Source organism: Pelodiscus sinensis, chromosome 1 (assembly GCF_052426305.1).
Source record: "Pelodiscus sinensis isolate ZL-2025 chromosome 1, ASM5242630v1, whole genome shotgun sequence".
NCBI classification, from domain to species: domain Eukaryota; kingdom Metazoa; phylum Chordata; order Testudines; family Trionychidae; genus Pelodiscus; species Pelodiscus sinensis.
In genome coordinates, this window is record NC_143052.1 from 145,970,820 (window position 1) to 145,995,936 (window position 25,117).

General features: G+C 46.3%; 2 protein-coding genes across 8 annotated transcripts in view; one reads left to right on the forward strand and one right to left on the reverse strand.

Moving 5' to 3' along the window:
- WDR3 (WD repeat domain 3) overlaps positions 1-9,244 on the reverse strand; it is a 29,148-nt gene extending 19,904 nt beyond the window's left edge. The window contains exons 1-7 of one of the 3 annotated variants that reach the window (XM_075904882.2): positions 9,108-9,244; positions 6,971-7,173; positions 5,739-5,948; positions 4,979-5,097; positions 4,176-4,254; positions 3,034-3,129; positions 2,230-2,340 (exon numbers count right to left, since the gene is read on the reverse strand). In XM_075904882.2, the coding sequence (XP_075760997.2) occupies positions 2,230-2,340; positions 3,034-3,129; positions 4,176-4,254; positions 4,979-5,097; positions 5,739-5,948; positions 6,971-7,141 (786 nt within the window). In that variant the 5' untranslated portion in view covers positions 7,142-7,173; positions 9,108-9,244. Of the gene's footprint in view, positions 1-2,229; positions 2,341-3,033; positions 3,130-4,175; positions 4,255-4,978; positions 5,098-5,738; positions 5,949-6,970; positions 7,174-8,376; positions 8,828-9,016 lie in introns of those variants that run through there. The other 2 variants (XM_075904889.2, XM_075904879.2) reach the window with 2 other exon arrangements.
- Positions 9,245-9,259: 15 nt separating this feature from the next.
- The window catches only part of GDAP2 (ganglioside induced differentiation associated protein 2), a 40,514-nt gene continuing 24,656 nt past the window's right edge, over positions 9,260-25,117 (forward strand). For 2 of the 5 annotated variants that reach the window (XM_075904902.2, XM_075904931.2), the window contains exons 1-4: positions 9,260-9,389; positions 12,790-13,036; positions 15,897-16,036; positions 22,011-22,164. In XM_075904902.2, coding sequence (XP_075761017.1) covers positions 12,861-13,036; positions 15,897-16,036; positions 22,011-22,164 — 470 coding nt within the window. In that variant the 5' untranslated portion in view covers positions 9,260-9,389; positions 12,790-12,860. Of the gene's footprint in view, positions 9,390-11,468; positions 11,538-12,789; positions 13,037-15,896; positions 16,037-22,010; positions 22,165-25,117 lie in introns of all 5 variants that reach the window. The other 3 variants (XM_075904912.2, XM_075904923.2, XM_075904917.2) reach the window with 3 other exon arrangements.

Genomic DNA, 25,117 nt, shown 5'->3' on the forward strand with positions numbered 1-25,117 from the left:
CAACCTGCTCTTAAATATTTCCAGAGATGGAGATTCCACAATCTCCCTAGGCAATTTATTCCAGTGTTTAACCACCCTGACTGTTAGGAAGTTTTTCCTAATGTCCATCCTAAACCTCCTTTGCTGCAGTTTCAGCCCATTGCTTCTTGTCCTATCCTCAGAGGCCAGGAAGAACAATTTTTCTCCCTCCTCCTTGTGAAACCCTTTTAGATACCTGAAAACTACTATCATGTCCCCTCTCAGTCTTCTCTTTTCTAAACTAAACAAGCCCAATTCTTTCAGTCTTCCTTCATAGGTCATGTTGTTAAGACCTTTAATCATTCTTGTTGCTCTTCTCTGGACCTTCTCCAATTTTTCCACATTGTTTTTGAAATGTGGTGCCCAGAACTGGAAACAATACTACAACTGAGGCCTAATCAATGCAGAGTAGAGTGGGAGAATGACTTCTTGTGTCTTGCTCACAATACTCCTGTTAATTCATCCCAGAATTAGGTTTGCTTTTTTTTGCAACAGCATCACATTGTTGACTCATATTTAGCTTGTGGTCCACTATAACCCTTGGATCCCTTTCTGCAGTACTCCTTCCTAGACAATCACTTGACCCCAGTGGAACCCCTCTTGTTATGCCCTTCCAGCATGACTGTGAACAATTATTAATTACTCTCTGAGAAGTTATCCAGCCAGTTATGCACCCACCCTATAGTAGCCCCATCTAGCTTGTATTTCCCTAGTTTATTGATAAAGTCATGTGAGACCGTATCAAATGCTTTACTAAAGTCTAGGTATATCACGTCCACTGCTTCTCCCTTATCCACAAAACTTGTTATCCTATCAAAGCAAGGATAACAGCAAGACTTTTGCTCAAGAACTCCTTCTAAACGGTAAAAGCTAGGACCACCAAATTTGTTAGGCAGCTTCCTCTTATCCTAACTTAAAGAAAGGTCAGGGTTTGGCTATGCCAGGACATGGGGATGTACCTGGAATTCAATTGTTTCACATAAAATGGAAAGGGAGGGGTCTGATAGGAGTGACAGTTATATTTTAGAATGACCACAGGGAGCAGCAAGAGGCCAGAGATGGCGACCAGGACACCTCTATCTCCATTAGGCCAGCAGGGGGCAGGTGTGGAGACAGGGACAGCTATTTAGTATATATAGAGTTTTGTTTCTTCAACCCTAACCCCTATCCCAGCTGTACCCACTGCGGCGGCCATGGAAAAGTCTTCTTCACCTGGCCGCAAGCTGCTGCGGAGAGGGCTGGGGGTGTGTCCTCTCTTCCCAGGGCAGACTGCATATTGAACCCCTCATCCTCAGGCCCACCCCAGACCAATGATTTATATGAAGGTAAACAAAACATATTTGAATGAAAAATCCAAGCAACGCCAGGTAAATCTTCTACTTTAACTTCTGTTTCTTGCATTTTAGCTGAGAACTAACTTTCTTTCATGGACTGACACGCTAACTGGAAGGAAATGTATCTGTTCTTTATAAAATTAAGGCACCAACTTTTAGTTCCTAGCACAGGGAGATAGGAGGAAGGTGGGGGAGAGAGATCATTTAATTTCCTGCTTAAAAATAGAGACAGAAAAACTTCCTAAAAGGAGGACATAAGAAACGACTCTTGGGGGAATTCTGCACCACTGCACACAATTAATTAATTAATTAATTAATTCTTTCTCACACACACACACACACACACACAGCGGATGCCTTTGCTTCCCTACAGAAAAATGATTCTCTGGTGGGGTGGCAAAGAGAAGCCAAAAGAGTGGTCATGTGACACCACCACCACCCCTAACAGTATGTTTTGGGTACAGAGAGGTAAATCACTGTGGGGTATAGGACTGGGGAAGACCCAACTGGTGGTTCCTACCCTGTTCTAGTATCTGAGCTCATATCAGACCCATCCCCAGGTTTCTCCCTTGGATAGAAAGGAAACTCTGTAAATCTCCTTCCCTACACAAAGACACTTTCTGTGCACATCACTCTTCACCTGAAGGAGGAGGGATCACCTGTACAGAGAGCTGCTCCCCCCATTGCCTGTCTTCTCTAGAAGCACAAGAGGTCACCTCTAGGGCACAAAGCCAACATGACAAAACAAATGTCAGCGAGATAACCAGGTCTGTCCTCAAATTCCTAGTTAGTTATTTGAGCCATGCATCTGCCCTGACAGCACAACACATCACAGTGCGAACCTGCACCACTTAACCAGAGTGCGGAAAAGGGTTACCTCCTCTGGTGTCTCTTCCAGGTCTGAGGTCTCATCCACTTCAGAGGTCTCTTCTGCTCTAGCTGGAGTCCCTTTGCTTTTCTTGGATTCTGGCTCATTAGGGTCTGTTGCCTGCTCATGGCAGAGAAAGGAAAGAAATACCCTTAGCACAAGAGCATTAGTGCTCCACCTCAGTGCCCTCCAACCATTTGACACGGTCACAGCTTTCATTGTAAAATGCTCAGGGGAACTGAAAGATGCACTATGAAATGAAGCCCTGACAGTGTAGATAGTTATCAAATGGAATCAGCTCAGCTTCCACAATGCAGCCTAAAACACTGCCTAGCCAAGGTCCCCACCAGCCATTGGCTGGGACCACAATGGCTGCATGTACATGTACCGGGCACAAATAAAGCCAACTGCAGACCATCAGTTTCAGCACACACTGCATCACCCATCCAAATGGCCTTCTTCAGAGACCAAAGCGCAGCACCCAATGTCAAAGCCTGCCTTCTTCACGAGCCACGCCCACACAGTGAAGGAATGACTGGTGGCCTTGCCCATGTTATTTAAATTGAGGTTAGCCAAATAAGTGAGAAGTGGCCTGCAGTCACCATACTTGTCCCCAGGTAAGAATTTCCCCCAGCTTCTCACTCTGCCTGAGCCTGCAGCAAGAAGGGTCCTGCCCTTGAGGCAGCTCCCGTACATGCACAAAGGCAGTCAGCACAGAACTACAACAAAGCTGGGTGCCAGGAGAAACACACAATTAGAGCCATCAAATAATACTCACTCCAGAGTGAAGCAACTGATGCTTTCAGTTCTTACCTCTTGGGTGTAAGTGATGTTCCACACCCTGAGCTCACTGTCTGCAGTCCCAGTGATGAGACGCTTCTCTTCGGACACAAAAGCCAGTCCCCACACCTGCCAAGGACAAGACACCGAGAAGCCTCTTTATATCTCATTATGTGGCCTCCTATCAGCTCAGTGCCTGCACGCCTCACAAACACTAGTGAATTTAGCCATACAACACCCCCTTAGCATAGAGATGTAGTGTTATCCCTTTGAAGGGGCCTGGAGGTTTGGGGGGTTTTCGGTTGGTTGGTTGAGAGGAAGGTCAGCAAGGAGAATATAGTCGCCACATACCTCATTAAAAAGAACAAAAAATAAAACACAGATTTTTTTTTTCTTTTTCCAGTTAACCTTTTAATTGAAAGACAGTAGCTCCTGAAAACAGTAGAACAAACAACAGTCTGCAAAGTTCCTGCCCTAAGATACAGCCATACAAAGGGCAAAGCTAATACTGATGAGAAAACTTTGGCCAAGGAATTCATCACATTGACTGATTTCAATCTCATTAATGGGCATGTAATATGTTTCTTGCACTCAATTTCCTTGATTTTTTTTTTTAATTTAAGAGGAAAAATGGGACAGAGAACTCAAGCCTCTGCTACATAAGATCCTGTAAAAGGAAATTTGGTTTAGAAACATCACTCCCAGCAAGAGTGCAAGCCACTTCAAAGGACAAGGCTTCTCACCTGTTCCCTTTCTACAACAACCAACTAGGGATGTTAAAATCCACTTAAGTAAACGTGTAGCCACTGAAATTTTCAGTGGCTACACGTTTACATGTGAAGACTCCCTGGGAGCTGGTGCTCGCGGGGAACCAGCTCCTACCTACCTCCCCGCTCCGCACTGCTGCCTCTGATATAGAGGCAGTAGTGTGGAGGGAGGGGCTTCGCATGTAACAGTGACAGTTAAACAATGAGTCCAGGGCCCATTGGTTAACCGTGTACATTACGCATTCACACCCCACAACCAACCACAACTATTTCACAGGGACTGTTTACACAACCTAAGAATCCAATCCTGAGCACTGCGATGGAACTGTGGAAAGCAGCCCTGGGACCAGTCTGCTGAGATACTAGTAGTGAACTCCCTCTCTGCGGGCATCTCCACACTTCACGTACCTCAGTACGGTGTCCAACTAATGTCTTGAAGCAGTGCTGGGTATCCAAGTCCCACCACTTCACCAACGTGTCTTTACCACTGGAAAAAAAAAATGACATCACCCAAACGAGGCAAAGTCACAAATGTTCCGCCAGTAATGTATGCTTTGAAGAAAGTATGAAACACAAAATGTAAAACATGCTACAAGGTGTCAAGAAGTCAGACTTACTTAGGAGCTTAGCAGGCAGGTCTCACAAGCTAAGCAGAGTCAGCATAAGAGATCAACCAAAACACAGGCAACACAGAAATATGGGCTGGTGATTCATTAGAAGGAACCTCCTAGAGTCAGCAATGGATCTCCAGTTAAATGTAATGCAGAAACCATTCTGCTTTCTTTAAGAGCACAGATGTCCAGCTTATCATGCTGACCAATTTCCAACTCTCGGTATCCCTAAATCCCCCCAATATTTCAGTTGATACTACCCTAATGAATGGTGCAATGATCTGTGCCAACTTAACTGCAACAGACAAAGCTGCATTTTAGCTTATGGGAGCTCTGAGGCTTCTTCAATTGAAAAGCTGCTAGGAGAATCAAATACAACTTGGTACTACCCCTTCTCTGACTCATACTTAAGGTCAGTATTATAAGGCTTTTAAAAAAAACCATAAGAATGTGTTCACTCTGAAAAAAGCAGGATTTACGAAATTTAATTCTTTATTTCTTTGTATTATGTCCATAGGCTTCTACATGATGTGATAGATGAGTAATGCTCCGGCTGCTTTCTTGACACCCCAATTCAGCAAGCTCAGCAGTGCAATTTACCTGGTAACCAGGAGGTTCTTTTCTCTCAAGAAAAGCGCCTGTGTGACAGCATCCTTGTGGCCCTTCAGCCGATACAACCCACTCTCGTTGATAACATCCCATATGATAACATCTGTGTCCTGAAAGAAAATGGACATTAACCAAGGCTGGACATCAGCAGACCCTTCTGCCATGAAACCCTATATGCTACTTTAGAAAGGCAGCATGGGTTTTCTCTTGAATTTGAGTTTTGGTGCGTACTGATCAATGGGCTCCAAGCCAGGAGTTGTTTTCCCTGCACATACATCTGCAGCTCTACAAATGCACTTCAGCACTGGCCTGAAACCATCCACTGCTGCTTCAGCCCCAACAAATCCCCTCTGTCCTCAACAGTTCTGCCCATGCACATCAATTCCTATCTACATCCCTCTTGCTACTCCAGTCCCTGGCTCCTCACACACAGTTCTGCTGATATAACTCACTCCCAACTCGTAGCACCCCTGCTATTCCAGTTCTACACTCTCCCGTGCGAACCTTCATCCTGATCTACAGCACCCCTTGCTATTCCTGTCCTCAGCCCTTCCATAAAACTCTGTGATAACTCAGCTGTGAATCTGACCCAGATCCTCTCTCCCACCTCCCCAGCTGTTCTAGTACATCATCTATCCTTTCCACACAGCCCACTTAACTGTGGACACCCCTACAAGTCATCTCCACAGAACAGCTTGTCCACCCTATGAAAGAATTAACCTCCAGTCTTGGCTTCTCCCATCACTCTCACCTTTGAGCCAGACACCAGTCTGCCTCCCAGCTGATCATACTGCAGAGTCATAACTGCAGCCTTATGTCCATTGAAAGTGACTTTTCCTTCACCACTTAGGAGGCTGAAGACACGGATCGAGCCATCTTCATATCCAACAGCTAAGTGCAACCCATCTGGGGATGGGCAGAGAGAAGTCACCTCATGCTTGAGACCCTGAAGGATGAGAACCTGCAATTTTCACAAGACAAGATGGTTGTGACATGTCAGAGTTTAATATGTCACATGGAACAGAAGGAAGAGAATGCTTTGTGTATCACGCCTTCCATCTGAGGAACCCCAGTATTACAGAGGCTTGTTCCTCACAAGCTACTGAAATGAAGGAATACCTTCATCCCAGTTTTAAAAAGGGAGAAACTGAGACACGGAAGGAGCACGTGATTTTGCCAGGCCAAACAGCAAATCAGGGTGCAATTAGAACCCAAAAGAACTAGAAAGTGATGCCTTTTGCTTGCTAGTAAAAGAGGCACCCCAAACTTTTTCCCAGCATAATTCCTTTCCATTCCAGCTCCTCTTTTTAGACATGCAACAGAGTGTATATGAGTTCCGAATTCCAAAAGACCATCAGAACACTGTGTTAGCATGGCTGTGTCTAAGATGTCCCCTTGTACTTCCTGGCATCACCTTGTACTGCTCTGCTCTGTCAACATTGGAATTCCATACCTCATACTCAGTTATAGGGTTAACAAGGAAGAACCACTCAGTGAGACTGACATGCCTATTCCTTTCCACTTAAATAAATTAATTAATATAAAAGAAAAGAATCAGGATCGGTTAAGTTTTATTTAGGAAAGGTCCCTACACTAATACATGTATCATATACTTGTGTCAGAAGCAACCAAAAACTTAACCTAAAGGTTAAATCAGCTTACATAAAAGTAAGCTGCACACTGGAAACCCAAAATCCCCTCTCACTGTGCTCTCTGGCACTTCTTATGACCCCGCCATCATAGTATCTCAATGCCAGTGAGCATACGCCCATGCCAATACTGCTGAACTCTAAAGGGAGTGATGGGCACTGGTTGCACTTTGGGAATTTAGGGCATATTAGAAGCCATTATTTCAAAGTTTATTTCACCTCTTTGCATTGGGTAATTTCCACTGAATATAACTCACGCACCTACTAGTCTCACTGCCTTACAACAAAGCAGTATCACCCCATTCTGGCTCACGGAGAGAGAAAAGCTCATCACCTTCTCGCCTTTCCGGGTGTCCCAGATGAAGACATGCTCACATGCTGGCACTGCCACATATCGTCCCTTCTCGCCCCGCAGGGTCACATAGACGATGTTGCCTTTCTGGCTAGCAATCACCCCAAACAGTGCACTGGCGGTGTAGCGCAGATATTGCTTGGTGAGACCCATGGTGCAATTTCCAGTTTCAGGTGGGGGCTGACCTGCACATAAAGACAAGAACACAGGAACCACTGAGAAGAATTTCATTTAAAAAGAGAAATTAGGGCCGGAAAAGGCCTGCTGTATGACATAGAGCCCACTTTGCTGCTACAGAACTTCTAATATTATTAAAACTGGAGTGGTCAAACGATTAAAAAAAGGGGGTTCTCAACATTTCTCTTGAGAATTACCCAACACTACATCAGACTGCACTAAGTTTTTCCATTATTCAGACTACAGTTATAAAATCCTGTTTAATTGGTTAACCGGTTAATAGATTAAAGAGGCATAAGCAGAGGGAACAGAGCTGGAGCACCCTCCTCTTCCGCCCCCCCCCTTTCCCCCGCTACAGGCAAAGGCTGCTCTAGCCAGCGCAGCCACTCCCTGTGGTGGAGAGGCCTGGCTGGGCCTGCCATGGACAGAGGCTGCTCCAGCCTGGCAGAGCAGCCCCTACCTGTGGTGCTGCAGCAGCCTCCTGCCCCCATGGGGGAGGCCAAGAGCTGCTGTAGTCCCCATCAATTAACCATTCACAACCTTAATTCAGACCACTATTTTTTTTTTTTTTTGCACAATCTGATCCCATTAATCTTAGTTATTCCCACTTTGGGCCACCCTAAGTTATACCTGGCACCCTAGAAGCATCTACAGGTAATTACCATGCTCCTCCTTTGTAATCTTAGGGATACTCAAGAGAAGCCTGGGGGGGTACGTCAACACAACTGAAATTTGGAGAAAACTGAATTTTTGTTTTAAGTGTTAGTGTTTTATTATTTTTGTACTTTTTGCACCCAAAAATGTCATCACCCACCCCGTTGTTTAAACAAATGTGTTGCAATGGTAGGAAAAAAAAACTGTGTGTCTGAAAACTGTAGTACTGGGGGTAATAATAACCTTTTTTATAAAGTACCCCTTTAAAAAAAAAGTGAGAAACACTGTTCTAGTTCAGAAGGGAGCAAACTACAGCCCACGGCCACATCCAAGTCTTTCAGATCCTTCAATAAGGCCCCCAAGCTCTCTTCCAGGGAGCGGGATTGGAGCACCCTTGCTGGGAGGAGCCAGTCCAATTCCTGGACAGCATGATGAGCCAGGGTAGCTAGCCCCTGGCCCCTGCTCTTCTGTACTACCTTCCCCCCCACCCCCGCTCCCCCCGCATGCAGCCCCAGCTCTCCCCAGAGCTTGGGCCGCACAATTGCCACACCACCCGCCTTGATGCTCCAGGTGATGTGGCTGCATCTCTGGCAGGTGCAGCACTGCCGGCGCAGCTGGTGCAGCAGTGGTCAGGAACAGGAGGGTTGGATAGTGGACAGAGGATCCCAGGGAAGGGGAGCAGTGAGGGGAAAAGGTTCCCTGTAAGGTGCACACCCACACAACTGTTTTCTGAGCCCCAGAGGTTCAGCGCTCCCCTGCAGAGAGCTCAGCTGACCAGCTGGGGAAGCGGAGGTGGGACTAGGGAAGTTAAATTGTGATTGATTGAATAATCGAAGAGTGGGTGCAATTTGCATTGACTACTTCATCGACTGCTTCGTCCATAAGGGCGCCTCCGGGGGCTGTTGCTACGCTGCAAGGGTGAAAGCGATGCGGGGGCCGGGCCAGTGCGGCAGCCCCGCCATGGCTCCGTGCTCCCCGCGGCGTTTCAAAGCGGCAGCGCTGCCTCTTCTCCCCCACCCCCCCCCGCTGCCTCTGTTTGATAGAGGGGGGGGGGCTAGTCCTTCGCATCCCTACCCTGTTCTAGAGGAAGTTTCACACACGCTCGCCCCTCCCTGATGCCCCCTGCCCCCCCCCAGCTTATTGCTCCGCAGCTACTCCCCCGCCCCCTTCCAGCGAGCGCTACGGGGGGGGCCGCACCAGCGCCTCTGGGATCGAGCCTCCCCAGAGCCAACCGCCCGTCGCGTGCGGTTCCCCGCGCCACAGGGGCTCGCCGCAGCCTCGCGCTCACCCCCACGTGGCCCGGCAGGTCACTCGCGCGCAGACACCAGCTCGCTCCTTCCCCACGCCCAGGAGAGGAAGTGGCTGGGAGGGCAGGTGGCGAGGACGGGCGAGCGGAAGTGACGCAGGATACCGCCTCATCCCGACTGGTCGGTGCGGAATGGGTCTGTTTTGACTCGGAAGCGGAAGGAGGGGGGGGGGTCAAGCTCAGGGCTCGCTTCCGGGGTGATGACGCTGAGTGGATTCCTGCCGTTGGGAGCCTGTCGCCAGATGGGGGCAGCGGGACTGGCTCGTGAGTGAGGGCCCGGCGGCTGCTAAGTGGAGCTCCCCGGACGGGCGTTGCTGGGGGGGGCCTGTGCTGGGGGGCGGGGCGGCCAGTAACCGCCTCCCCTCCAGTCCGTTGGGCTGGGGCGCCCGTGTCCGTGCCGGCGGCTGGAGCGGGGCTACGTCCCCGCGAGCGCGCAGCCCGGCCCGAGAGCCGCTGTCCTGGCCGCGGGATCCGCGCCGCCCGGCTGGAGCGGGCTGAAGGCAGCTCCCGGGGCCGTGCATCCCCCTGCTCACCGCGCAGGAATCTGCCCCAGGGGCGCGGGCTCAGACCTGTACGGTCGGGCCTCAGGCTGAGGGGAGACCCATCGGGCCGGTCTGCGGGAGTCCCCGTCTGGTGCGCTGCGAACAGCTTCGCCTTTGTCCGGCACCTTCTTCATTGCCCGCGAGCGGTGCTTGTTTGAAACCCTGCGCGCGGAATCCCTTCGGGGGGGGGGGGCAGTACGTCCCGGGGGCCCTTGTCTGGGGCACGGCCTGTGTTGTCTCATGGGTAGCTTTTCCCATGTTTCGTGGTGCTAGATATGTAGGAAATGGTAAAGAAGCTTGTTGCGCTGTAGCAGCGCTCCCCCATCCCCCAGTGATGCACAGGCAGAACTAACAAGGCGACAGAAGCTCTTATAAATCCCTGACTTCGCTTGCTTCTGTAGAAAGACTGTTCAAGAGAATAATGACTATGGCTAAAGTTTCTCTTTAGTTAAAACAAAAGAAAAAAAGCTAGATTGAATAAAGTATTCCTCTTTATATAAGTCACCTAATAGTTTGTTTTTCTCCTCACTGTTGTATGTGTTACACTGTTATCATACCCATTGCCCTAGGATTTGTTTTTGCCAAACTATATTTTTTCTACTCTAAATTTTTCCTTTCAGATCAGTCCCTCTTCCCACTCTTTGTTGCCTTTTCTTCTGCATTCTTTTTGGATTTTAATAATCTCTCTGCTCATGTGGAATGTACCATATGCTTCCATGATGCAATAAGCATAGTTGTGCAAAAAGAACACATTTTTCGTCTAATACAGGGTTGGGGAACCTCAGGCCTGGGGGGCTGGATGCAGCCCCCAGCTTGCTTGGATCTAGCCCTTGAAGCCCAGGTTACCCTCCCCAGATTTGGAAAGCCCACAGCAGGGCTGGAGCACACAAAATCTACTAGACTCCCCCCTCCGCCCCTTCCTCCGGCTGATGTGGGAGAGGAATGTGAGGAGTGTCTCTCCTCAGTCGGCAGCATCAGTAGGGATGTTAAATTGTGTTTAATCATCTGATCGATTAGTTGATGGAATTTCCATCAAGTAGTCAATAAGCAAGGGGAAACTGTAGAGCCACGGTGGGGTTAGCTCCCAAGGTTGGGAGCTAACTCCGCTGCACTTCTGCCTTTAGGCTGAAGCGCAGCAGCGGGACTGGGCACAAGCTGGGACAACTGATTTCCCCCCCACCTCACCCTCCACCCCATGCTTCTGCTTTTAAAATGCATTTAAATTAAGTCCCCCTCCCGCTACACCTCTGCCTTCCCTGCTCTCCCGCCTCGCCTCTCCCCCCGAGACGGTGCTGGGGGGGAACTGGCTTTTAAGCTGGCTCCTTCCAACACAAGCTCCTGCTTCTCCCCCCCTCCCCCACACACACACCTTGCTGCCTCTGATAGAGGTAGCAAGGATGAGAAGTGACTAGTCAAGTCATTATTCAACTATATGATAAGCTTATGCTTCTCAGATAGTCGACTAGTCACTTACATCCATACTCATCAGTGAGGGGTTTTTTCTCCTCACGTGTGTGGGGCTCCTGACTGATTTTTCTGCGGGTCAGTGGCCCCTGACACACAAAAGGTTCCCCAGCCTTCATTTAAGGGCTTCAGTGCATTTGAGGTTAATCCCAAGTGTTGCTTTGTATGCATACAAGACTATAGGTTGCATAGAACTGTTTATTTTCTCATAAGATTCTACATAATTTTCTTCACTGATCCATATTTCAGTCTCTCAATTTCACTATGCCAGTGGCTACTGTGCTGGTATGTTGCTCTGATGTTTTGGTTTGTGTTTGCTTTGGGATTTTTATTTTAGTGCACATGCTGCTGTTTGTAAGAGAAGACAAGGTCAAAGAAGTGCATCTTGTACTTGGAACCAGAGAAGGTGGGGTTATGTGATGTGCCTTAGTCCCTGTATTAATTAATTTCACAGTCTTGGGGTTAGCCGTGAAGAAGCTCTCCTACAATCTACATGGCCAGCTTTACCTTTATGTAGAGGTCTATTGTGCCTGAGGAGCAGAGTTATGAAACCTGGTCTTCATCCCCATAGCTTTAGGTGTTCTGGGCTTAAGCCTTTAAATTACTTGATAAGGAACAAGACCTTGACTTCATATTCTACTTGGTTGCAGTAGTGCAGTTTATTGACATTTGCTGTAGTTTCCTGTACTGTTTGGAGCATCCTGAGGGCTTTTGTCCAGGTATATTGCATTATTGTAGTCCAGACAGGAGTTGGCAAATATATGCATAATGGAGGCCACGTCATTGTTTGCCAGGGTGAGGCAGGCTCTCTCCTACTTGGAGACTGTAAAAAGCATCATTTGAAAATGCTGCTGTGTAAAAAAATTAGTGTCAGTGATGTATGTAGGGGCACTGCTAAACTGCAAGTCACTCTATCAGTTTTTGTGGCTCTACAGAATATCCAGGCTGACTTTTTACTAGGAAAATACATGGGAAATAAGAGATTTTCAAAGTTGTTGCTGGTTAAACTAATTCAAAGGTAAAAATTAACTGAATAGTAGCTTAAGTGCTAAACTTTTCAAGCCATTGGAAGGAGTGTGTGTTTGGGGGGGGGAACAGACCTCAATTTGTATTAATGGCTAACAGTCAACTTGACTCTTATTGATTTTTGCAAAATAGAAAACTAGCAAACTTTGTACTGAAATCTCTTGTTTTTAATGAATGTTGAAGTGTTACTAAAGCACTAAGGGCCTGTTCCTAAGAGAAGCTAAGCACCTTTAACTCTGTGGCAAAGCTGGAGTGCTCACTCCCCTCCCTTTGCCCCCCCTCCTCCCCACACACACTGGTTAACTGAAACCAGTTAACAACTCAGTCTAGAGATGTGAAAGGTTATCAGCTGGCCAGCATTTGACTTCTCCTGGTTGGCTGTGCAGGTGTTCAGCTTACAGGGAACACTGGCTCAGACTTCTCAAAACAATTCACTGAAATCAAGTATATACATTTTGAGATTAAAAAAAAAAATTAAACCAGGCAAAGGATAGGTTGGGAACAAAATAGCCTGTCTGTCTTAATAACGTTACCTGCAAATGCTTTGTTATTTGTCTTTCCTTTATGAAAATTTTCCAGAATTATTCTCAATGAAAATCCAGGCATGTGACCCTATTTTTTCTCCTCTGAAGCACCAGAAAGATTCCAGTGAGAATTGGAGAGCTGAAGAGGTAGTGAAAAAAGAAGTTGCTGTTTCCATTCCATGGATCCTTTGGGTGCTCCTTCCCAGTTTGTGGATATTGATTCTCTGCCAGGCTGGAATGGCTACTGTGAAGCAGACCAACCGGACTCCCACAAAACTCCTGTTGAAAAACCCCAACTTGATGTTAGATCACCTTTCCCGTACAGGAAAGACATAAATGCAAAAATAATATTATGGTAAGTTTTTAAAACAACTCTTGCCTCTTAGATATCACAGTAATGAAAGCAGTGATGACAGAGTGCCTAACAAAATGGTCATCACCACAAAATAAAGCTCTTGACATTATATGGGGTTTTTCTCTTTTCTAGCCTTGAGGTGCAGCCTTAAGTCAAAGCTGGGAGGAGAAAAAATGGTGGTGGGGAGGGAAAGCCTAGATGAAGGCTAGGTGGGAGACCCAGGGGTTATGTCTACACAGCAGGGCTAAAGTTGAATTAAGCTATGCAACTTGAGCTTTGTCAATTGCATAGCTGAAGTCAAAGTAGCTTAACTCGACTTTTGGTGCTGTTTACACAGCAGGAAGCTGAAGGAAAACCACTCTTCCTTCAACTTCCCTTACTCCTCTTAAAATGAGGGTTACAGGAGACTGAGTAAGAAGTCCTCCAGTTTGACATTATTTTGAAATAAAGGCTGGCAGTGTAGATGCACACTGTCATTATTCTGAAATAGCACTACCGTGTAGATGTACCCAGTGAGGCCCCCGGAATCATCTAGAACAAAGTATCTGTTTACTATTTGTTACACAATGTGTATGTAGATATATCATCAATCACCTTTGTATTTAATATAATGTAAAAACATAACTTACTCTTTATTTTCTGGCAGTTGTTTTATCTTCTGTGCTTCTTGGTTTCACCTCGCTTTGACTTATCTACATTCCTGTCGAAAAATACTGGGTATCTTTTTCTGCATTGTCCTCAGTGTCTGTTTTTGGTTGGGTTTTTTTTCTTCTGCCTGTCTCTCTCTGCCTTCATATACAGGTTGAACCTCACTAGTCTGACACCCGTAAGACCTGACCAGTGTTCAACCAGAGAATTTGCTGGACCATGAGAGGTCAATATTGTCTAGCAGCATTACCAACACTTCCACTGCTTACTGTGCTGGTAGAAGACATTTAGGGGTAAATTAGAAATAAATAACAGCACAGAACACTGAGAGCCAGGACTGGTGGCTTCAAACTTTATGGGACTGGGGAAAACTTGGCCACATCCATGATAAGTGGTCCTCTGGCTAACTAAAATTACGCCGGGCCACAAATGTTGCTGGACCAAAGTGCGCCAAACTAGACAGATTCAACCTGTACTTTCTTTACATTTACGTTCATATTCTTCTTCCAAAATGTCTGTCTTCACAGTGTTTCTATGTGCTAACTTATCCCATCTATGTCCTCTCTCCCTTGTCCACCCACTCTCACTTATCAACACCTAATTTCCAGAGAACTACACCTATCAGCAGAAGACAGGTATGAAAAGTGATGGAACCCTGAAGAGTAAAGTGAAGAGCCATCTCCCTTTCCTCAGCTATTAAGTGAGATTGAGATTGGATCTCTTGGCCTTACTTGGCTCTTTCACGCGAGCCTCCAGATCACAGGTGTCTGGTAACATTGATGATCAGTCCTTACTCCAACCCATTCTGGGTGCTGCACTGAAGAAGAATCATTCTCTCTGGCTTCATCCCTGCATGTTCACTGCTTATCCTGGTAGCTGTTGCAAGCATGGGTGGATGGGGTAATGTGCTCTACCCTTCCCCCTCTGAGACTCAGTTTCTTCCTTCAGTGCCTGTCTGTCATCATACTTACAGCTTTTTCTTGCAGCATCAGTGTGCAAATGAGCAGATTCTTGTCAGTTTCACAATTGCTCACAGATTTTTGAACAGTGGCAATGAAAATTCAGCTAACTCTGGTCATTTTTCATTCTACTGTAGCTGCTCAGAACACTGAAAAGCTACAAGAAGATGCACTTAAGTTGACTATGAAGACTAAGAGACAGCAGTGTATTAGTAATAGCTTATTCATCATTAGAAGGCTTTAAAATCAGAGCTCTACAGTTTCATCAGAGGCTCCTCTACTCAGAGGAACCAAGATTGGCCCACTGGATCAGATGCAGCATTTGAGAAACAGGGTGGATAAAAATTGATTTTTTTTAAAAATTCAGATTTTTTTTAATTTGTAATATTTTTTAATTTTTAATACTTAATTAGTCATTTAAAAAAATTACAATTCAATCTCATCACAAACATGCTGCACATACACTAATAGTTTCATAAAATGAATTAATGGCTGTGGTCTGTCCAGGCTAACAATCAGCTCCTGCTCCTTGAAAGTTCTGGGCTTTGAATTTCTGTTTCTCAGCAGACTAAAAAGTAGCATGTGCAAAGAAACAAACAAGCTGGATAGGATTGTTTTTGCTCTGTGTTTTTGTTCTGTGCTTATGTGCTGGTGGACTTTGGCCAAGCACGGCAGAAGAGTTAAGACATTTTCTTAAAGACCAAGAGACCATATATAAGAAAGGACAGCAGCAGCATTGAGATGAACATTGACATGGACTGGAAAGAAAAAGGAAGACATTATTTAACGGACACACAGCTTTATATATTCCCTCATACTTTTGCCACAGAAAAGCTGTCATGGTTTCTGGGTGTGAGAGAGAGACTATCTGGGAATATTTTGAAGAAATTCATTCCCTGGGTAAAAAAGGAAAATGTACCAAGTGTAAGCAGTGCAAGAAGATGATGCTGGCCCTGTTTGCAAGAATGAGACATCATAAGGAAAACTGCTTAGTAGGAGTTCCTTCTCATATACTGTATATGGTCATTAAGTCCACCTAACACTAACTCCGCCTCCTTTTCTTGTGAACATTCTTAACCCCAGATATAAAAGCTGTGCCCATGCCTAACTGCTGCTGATGTGGTATCTCAAAATCACTCTTATTATACGTTTCAGGGATGCAGTGAAATCATATAATCAGTAAATTACATGAAGCACATCTTTGTTGTTAAGCTCATGTATCTAACTTGCACTCAATGGCTTTGTTTCCTCAGGAAAGGAAATGTAGCATTACTGAACTGTACAGCCATAGTAAACACCAGCAATGAGTCTCTCTCAGATAAGAATCCAGTATCTGACAGCATCTTCATGCATGCTGGCCCTGACCTGAAGGATGAACTCCAGAAACTCAAAGGTAAGGACAATCCTGTTCTATAACAATGCAGCTGCCAACATGTAGCAGAAGTTTTTATTTTTGAAGTGCAAGCAAAATGCAGAAAAGACATGTGACTTTGTTTCCTTTTCCAGTTTTGAATGTGAAATATAGGGAGGAAATTTTGGCCAGACTATATGGCAGACAATTTTCCCATTTGTAATTCAGAGTAAAGACTCCCAAAAGCTCCTGGCATCCGTTCAAATTGTTGAACGTTTACTATCAGATGGACACAATCATCCCCTTGTTATCTGACACTGCTTGACATTTTGTTCTCCAAAGAGCAGTTATAAAACAGTTCTTACTGTAAAGACTGAACATGTATGAATACTGATTTTGCTGTACTATCCCTTTGTTGGGAGCTGCTCAAGGCATCTTGACCTTCACCCCAACAGAAATCCAAACCCAACAAGAATTCATGTTGAGTAGGTTCTATACACACTGCTAGCCTGCAATCATGAAACCTAATCTTTTACGAATGAATGCATAGTAACAGATAAATTGCTGCTGTCCTACATGGTAAATAGCGCCTTAGAGTGACCTCTTTGTGTCTTAGTTCATTTTTCCCTGTACTAAAACAAAAATCATTCCATAAACCAGTTTTAGTGTTGAAAGAGCCCTGGAAATTTTGCTTTTCTAGAGAGAAATCATCTTTGAAGTATGAAGTTGTCTTTATCCAGATACAGTAAACTTCCGATAATCCGGCACCTTTGGGACCCAGGGGGTGCCGGATTATCAGATTTGCCGGACTATCAGAAGGGGGGGGCTATGAGGGGTCTGCGGTGGGGTGGGGGGGATGCCGCCCCAGACCCCTCATAGCCCCCCCTTCCAATAGTCCGGCTCTGCCCCAGGTGTCCCTGATTCAGCCACTGCTGGTCAGTTTCAGCAGCGGCTGAATTGGGGACGCCTGCAGCAGAGCAGCTGGAGCGCTGCGGGGTTGGTCTGGTAGCACCAACCCTTGGCGCTGTGAAACCAACCCAGCAGCACCCCAGCTGCTCTGTCCCAGGTGTCTCCAAGTCAGCCGCTGCTGAAACTGATCAGGGGCTGATCCAGGAAGCCCGGGGAAGAGCAGCTCTGCCTCGGGCTTCCTGGAGTCAGCCCCTGGTCAGTTTCAGCAGCAGATGAATGGGGGACAGCTGGGGCACTGCCGGGTTGGGTCCCGCAGCCCCGAGGGGCAGCGCTATGAGACCAACCCGGCAGTGCCCCAGCTGCTCTGCCCTAGGCTTCATGATTCAGCCTCTGGTCAGTTTTAGCAGCGGCTGAATCGGGGAACGTGGGGGCAGAGCAGCTCCAATGGTCCGGCTGCCCGGAGCACTTCCGGGTTCCTGATGGTGTCGGACCATCAGGAATGCCGGACCATTGGAGTTTTACCGTACTTCTGTATTCTCTGTCTAGTATCTGAACACCTTGTAAATGCTAACCAAGCTATTCTCTTATAGCCCTTCCATTTTGCAGATTAGTAACTGTGTGAGGGTTTAAACAACTTGCCCATGGTCCTATAGGAAGTTATGGCAAAGCTGAGACTCTTCTGAACCAGTATAGTGCTTTAAACACAAGATCTTCTTGGTCCTTTAGTAGGCAGTGAATCCACGACTTTGCCCAGTAGTAGAAAAGGTGGTTGTGTCAGTTTGCCGAGACAGAAGAAAACTTAATATTTCTAATCCAGTCTGACAGCCATTGAAATGTAGGTGGAATTAATGTCTTCTGTTTAGATAGTCACATCATTTTCATAATTCAGCTTCTTTCATTTGAGTAACTCAGAATCAAAGGGAAGGGAAAATACATTTGCAGACGATGGAGGCAGGGCTTCTGTGCACAATACGTGTCCTTTGCAGTCAGCCATAGTCTGCCATATGGTGGAATTTAGAGGATGACTTAGATCCCTGAAATCTCAAGTTGGAATCCCAGCAGATTTGATGCAGCTCTTCATCCTTAGACGGTAAATGTAAAATCATTGCTTCTTATTCTGGAGTAAGCTGGGGAGACAGTATCTTCAGAGGGGGACCTAAAAATCTGAGACCTTCTCTGCTCTGCTTGGCACTCTGTCATTGGGGGTTAGCCTTCTGTCCTCTCTAAAATGTCCTCTCCCCATACAAGTTGGTGTGCTGTCTGCCCTTCTCCCCATATGGACTGATGCACTGTCTGCCATCCTCAACCCTTGAAGTAGCAATACTGAATTTGAATCCATAATCTCTCAATACATCTGCAACATATTCTTCCAACCAGTGGTGTTAGTTTGCTGATGGTTTCCACGAGAATACTGCAGGGTCAATAAAAAGAAACTGATACCTCTGTGAGACGTTATAGAAAACCCTGCTGGGCTATTGAGAGCAAAGGAAGACTGTGCCACAAATAGTAGCGCTCCACTTGAATGACTCAAACACAAGAGAAGTAGAAGAAGATACTGACTGAGTTCTAAGTTTAATCCCTTTGTTACCTGTATCCTTGAAATCATTTTTCCCAGTGGTTGCAAGTTTATGTCAACGTTTAGATCAGGAGCAGAACAAAGGCTTCAAGTCAGTTTAAGCTCTACCTATTTATACAGAAGTCCTTCCTTTTCCAGTGGTGTCTGGAGCATCTGATTTGAACCAGAATATATGAGCATCTTCAGAAGGTGGTGCCTTTCTGACGCTGTTTATAACCTGAATGATTCACCTCCATCATCCCCTACCAGTTTCACTTCCTAGGGGAGCTGTGGTAATGATTTTCCCATAGCGTGCATGCAGTCGCTGACCCACAATGATACTGTTCATTCACTTACATACAGTATGATCTTCCTAAAGATATTGCAGAAAGTTACCCTATCTGTCACATCCTCTTCCCATTCATTTGTATCCACTTTCTCTAAGCCCTGAGAAACAGTCATGTTTAAAGCATGTGACTCACTGCTTCTGCTCAAGCCTGGAGGCGCCAAGTGATGGCTCAGCTGACTCCTCCATCCCTGAGAACAGTCCATTCAGGTTTCTCCAACCAGAAATACTTCAAGATGGGGCTCAGATTTCTAGATGAATTGCTGTTAATTTATCATCTTTGTCGACTCCCCTTCGATATGTTCTGGTATTTCCAGCCGATTAAAGAATACTCTGTCAACAATAGAGTAATGGTCTTCCAAATGCTGTACGGCCCTACTAGATGGCTCTGTTTCTCTCCAAAACACTTGTTAGATGGAAAAATCTGATTCTTCTATCTGAAGTTTGTGAGAGGATGGTCTGTTGTCTAGATCAGTGACTGGGTAAAGTGAAAGTTTGGCTCTGTTCCTGATTTTATCACCTTGTTGTTGTGTTACCTTGGGCAATTCACTTCACCACTGTGCTTTGAGCCTGATTTGTAAAATAGGGGTAATACATATGACCAATATGACAAACACAAGCATGTCTTATGAATATTGCATTTAACATTAGGGGGTGGTGTCCCTGCTCACCAACCCCCCCATCTGTGGGGGTTGGCAGGCCCGGCTCTCCCTCCAGCTGCCAGAGAGGGCTGGGGCTGCACCAGCCCCAGCGTCTCAGGAGCCTCCCAGCTGCCAGGGAGGTGAGGGCTAGGACCAAGACAGCCCAGACCTCTCAGGTCCCTCCTACCAGCCACCATGCTTGCCCCACCCCTCAGGCTCTCTCCCCAGCCACTGGGAAGGGGAGGGCCAGTGGCCGTGACACCCCAGCCTGTCAGCCTCCCACCCCACCCCAGAATGCTCTTGATCATGGCCTTTGGGGAGAGAGCAAAGCGAAGGAGCTTCAGTTCAGTCAGGCCTGCTAAGATAAACAGAGAAAAGGCCAAGGGGGCTAAAAGCCGAATCCCCTAGTCAAGAGTGGGAGAGTTGTGGATCTCTGGTAAGAGGCCTGGAAGATCACCTTAAGTCCTGAGACATGAGAGAGCAATCCTTGCGCAGACTACTAGAGTGGGGGGCAAGTGCAATTCTCCCTCAGTACTGTGGTTCAATTCTCCTCTGGCTTATGAGTAGGGATCTGCCACCTCTCAGCATGCGTGCCATAAGTGGCATGCATGGTGGGAGCTCAGCCCTGCCTTTCCTCCCCCGTGCAGCAGCTGGAGCACTCCTCCTTCCCCAGCAGCAGGTTAGGCTGCAGTGGGAGGAGGCAGTGCTGTGGCTAAGACACTTTCAGCCTCCGGGGCCAGCCTGGGACCACATGGTTGCAGTAGCATGAGAAAGTTAACACACTTAGTCTGTTTAATAATTTAAATTAAACTATTCTGCCTAGCTGCAGCTGGTTCAGAAAATATGGTCACTGTACTCACCTCCACCCGGCATGCAGATCCATAAATAGAAGAGAGTAAGTTAAATCTTGGCACGCCACTTCTGAAAGGTTGCCAACCCCTGAGCCAAGGTATGGATATTCTGATGTGTGCCTTCCTCAGCAACTCTCTCCTGTTAATTTTGTGCCAGTCTCTAATCTGTAACCTCCCTACTCTACTACTGGTTTCTATCTAGAAACCAGCTGAAGAAGGTGTGTGGGAGGAGCAGTCACCCAATCAGTGTTCTCAGGGCTCAACAAGATGTAAGGGAAGCAGCACCTGAGACTATAGTTGAGTGGGAGTGAATGCTCCTTCTCAGTTCTGTGGTGCAGAACACTGGGAATGCTTTTCTTAAAATTGGAAGAAATAATATAATTTTCACTCACCAATGTGAGTCAATTCCTCTCCTTAAGTGGAATTGGAATAGTATCTATCTAATCTATCAATCAAAACTTTTCCTGTTGGACAAGAGTGACATGGTCATGTCATTCTGCGTTCCTGGCTCTCTGTCCTGGACACTGTTCAGGGACTGGCAAAGCTGCCTGGCAGCCCAGCATGGGCAGATTCCACTTCCCAAGATCCTGCCTGCTCAGCCCTACCTGCAGCCTTTCAGGCAGCCCGTCCTCTGACCCAGGGGCTGCTGTGGCTGGTCCAAGACCTGGGACTTAGGAGAAGCACAGGGCAAGACCATTGACGCCCCATCCTCTGTTGCATCCCGAGTGACTATGTCCTGAGCCCAGCGCCGAGCCACCCCAGTGAGACCCAAGCCCATCCTGGCTCCCTCCCTCCCACCCAGCATCTCTCTGGCCAGACACCCTACCCCCAGGCCACTCCTGCCCCTCTTACCTCCAGCCAGACACCCTGCTTCCAGCCGATGGACTAGATTTGAGCCCAGATTTCTCACTGCAAAGGATACAGTGTACTACTGGTTATGAAGTAGATTCTTAATGGTCCCTAAAAGGCTGCAAGTATATGAGGGGAAACTGGTTCCAGAAGACTATGTGTATACAAGTAAATACACTGCTGTCTGTGGGAGACAAGTCTTCCAAGAGGAATGGAATGAAATAGAACGAAAATATTGACAGAATACCCAGAATTTTTCTGGTCAGTGATGTGTTAGGCATCCCTGGAGACCTTCAGAACTGGGCTGTTGAAAACCTTGTCAAACAACCGCAAGGAACTGTGCTCCTATGTGATGTGAAGGAAATGTGGCGCTACGTATGGTCCATCTCTAATAGCTTTGCCAACCACAAGATGGCTAATTGAAAGGACTGTGTCAGTCTCATAGACCAAGAAATTCAATCAGAGAGCAGAGTCTCCCAATCCCAAACCCTTTCAGAAGATCTGAGTTTAAGTATCACTTTTCTACTACAGTTCTTTCTCCAAAATACTGATTTGGGGTTTTATGAAGCCCTTCATACGAGCACTGCAATGGGAGTAAATAGCCTTTCCAGTGACTTGGTACTTCTGTTCTGCTCTTTGAGCACTTTGCTTCCGCCTGTTTCTTAGAAGCTTATGCAGCTCACTATGTCCCCCAAGGCTGGCTGAGTGCTGCTGTGTGGAGCAGGGACTATTCTTACAGTGTTGCTGATGTAGTATCCTAGGAGGAAACAAAGGAACTAATGAGGTGCAGTGAGTTGCTGTGAGGTGGGATTTGGTGTGAGGTGCTTTACTCCTACAGTGTCTTATTCTTTGTATATTTCTTTAGGATGCCGGACAGGGGAGGCAAAACTGACAAAAGGGTTTAACTTGGCTGCACGATTCATTATTCACACTGTAGGACCCAAATACAAGAGCAAATATCGCACAGCAGCTGAGAGCTCCCTGTATAGCTGCTACCGCAATGTTCTACAGCTTGCAAAGTAAGTACATGACAATTTTGGGCCAGGGTCTGTTACCATAATACACACTGTTCCTGGGCTGCCAAACGTGGGCAGAATCGAGGTGGGTACGAACACCCATCAGTGTATACCCAGACCAAGGCGGAGTCTTGGACCCCTTTGCTCCCTCATGTATCTTGGGCATGAGAGTTGCCATTTAGAAGAGAGAATATGCAAGTACGGTTGACTTTGTTGTTTCAGATCATCAAGATACACACCCCAGCCTGGCCAAAAGATTCTACAGATTACCTCTGGGAAACCAGTCTTCTCCTCCCACTCCACTTTCCAAATAGTGCAGAAGGCTAGGAATGTAATGCTGCATATTTGGAGAGGGGAGAATTCATTCTGACCAGTGTTCCCTCTAAGACAGTGGTTCTCAAACTTTTTGGCCTGTGGTCCACCTGGCTCAAGGCAAACCTTTCTGTGGACCACCAGTTGCTAATAGAAACTCACCATTAATTACATAATTATGGCTGAGCCATTTTGCTAGTGCAGCTAAAGAGTGGTTTAATTTAACCAATAAGAACGGAAATATTACATTATTAAATAGATTAAGTACTTCAGCTTTTTCATATTAGTTTATCTAACTTACTTCCTTTTAAATAAAGTGAAATATTAATTTATGTCCAGCACCAAAGGTTTCAATGTTTTCTTTCTTTATGGCAGGGGTGGGAAACCTTTTTTGGATCAGGAGCCACTGACCCACAGAAAAATCAGTTGGGGACCACACAAGTGAGAAGCAGAACCACCGCTCCAAAAACCCCCAACTGAGACACCTCACTCCTCTGGTACTCCAGCCCCACAGGGCAAGGGAAAGAGACAGGGAGGACTGACGTTCAGGGCTTCTCATGGGCCAGATTTACTCTTGTGGGGTTAGTAGATTTTGTGGACCCCCTCCCACCGCCCCAAGCTCTGGGATGGGAACCAGAATGAGGGGCTCAGTGTGCAGGACAGGGCTGCCAATGCGTGGGATAGGGATGGGGATGCAGGATCTGGGTGGGAAGTGGGGTGCACGAAGGGGTGATGGTGTGACATCTGGGTGGGAGGTGGGGTTTAGGAGCAGGATGGGGGGGTACGGTGTCTGGCCAGGGAGAGGGTGCAAGAACAGGGTGGAGGTGGGGTGTCTGGGCATGAGTGGGTAGGAGGCCACTTATTTGCTTTCACGCCCCACGCTGCTCCCAGGCTCAGCTTCCTGCTGCTCCCATTGGCTGCAACTCTGGCCAGTGGTAGCAGGGGGGAAAAGCCTCCAGGCAGCATGTTTGTGCACTGTTGTTTCCCCAGCCAAGGGAAGAGGAGCTTCTGGCTCTGCTTCTTCCCCGTGAGCCGGATCCAGTGGGAAGGCTCAGCCCCCTCCCTAGGGAAGCCTGTTCTGGTGCTCCAACCTCACAGGTGGGTAGAGGGGAGGAGGCACGAGGTTGGAGCACTAGCATGGGCTCCCTGCTGTGGGGAGGATGGAAGGGAGGGATTGAGCTTAAGCTGCAGACCACCTGGAAAGCGGCCAGACCGCAGTTTGAGAACCACTGCTCTTAAGATTTTCCATCCATGAGCAGAGTGAGTTTTGTCTTGTACATCAGTATTGAGATCATGTACGCTTGTTCGGTGGTGTGCCATCGTGGCACCCAAGTTAACAAATATTTCTTTTTTTAAAAATGTAGTGGAAGAAAGAATACTAAAACAAAGGACAGTTAATGAAGTACAATACTTTATGGCTATGTCTACACTTCCCTCTCTTGCACAAAAAATATGCAAATGATGCAAAGCCACACCTCATTTGCATAGTTAATGAGGCTCCGTTTTTGCACAAGAGGCTTTTGTGCAAAAAGGAGCTGTGTAGACGGCTCCTTTTTGTGCAAACGCCCCCTCCCCCTTGCACAAGAGCCATTCTTCCTGGAAAAAAAGCAGAAAAACGGCTCTTGTGTAAGAGCGGGGGTTTGCAACAAAACAGAGCCTCATTAATTATGCAAATGAGGTGTGCTTTGCCTCATTTGCATATTTTTTGCACAAAAGGGGGCAGTGTAGACATAGCCTGTTTTTTTTTAATATGAAGTTAAATAAAAAAATTAATCCTGCAAAATTTTCAGTAGCCAGCTTCCTCTGTTTAGAGTCCTCTCCCAAACCTCCCCCAGCTGCAATTCCTCCTGCAATTAAATCGGGCTCTCCTTTCTGGGAACTATGCTAACTGGCCTTTCAGACTAATGTTTCTGAGCTTTTGTAGGTGTACTCTCTGTTGCACACCTCGACAGTAGCTTATTGAATATTTCTCCCCATTCGCTTTGTGTCTCAGGATTATACTTTATTTTGGATTAGAGGTGAAGTCAATCCACTATAATTCTAGACAGTTCTTTTTATTACCATAATGCATATTACTAACTTAGAAAATGTAGTTACCTGGAATGCTTGTTCTGCACACAAGACATATAAATCAGAGCTAAAGCACTCTGATGAATCGCATGCAAATTCCCCTTGATTGTCCAGTTTGATCAACTCTCAGACATTCAAGCATTGAAGAATGCTTATTAATAAAAAATGAGTAAGAAGACAAATAACGTTCTTTGCTTTATGCCAGAGTGTGCAGGCACTTGACTGTTTTATTTCAAGTGATCAACTCAACTACAAAAGTTCTTATTTTTCCTCAAAGTAAAGAATTGTGTATTTGCATGGAAAGGTTATCAAAGGAATTTGTGTAAAACTAAGTACATACTGGAGAGGAGTTTTAATCAATCTCTTGCAGTTTTAAATTAAAAAAATTATACAGATAAGAACACAGAGGACATTTAAGGCCTGTTCTGAAACTCCTTGAAGTTAATGAGACTTTTCCATTAACTTCTTCATACTTTGGATCTGGTTCTTAAAAATTTTATTTAAAAAAAATTGTTCTGACATAAATTATTTAACTAAAAAGAGTGATGCGTTATGGTATTTACTTCATTTTATG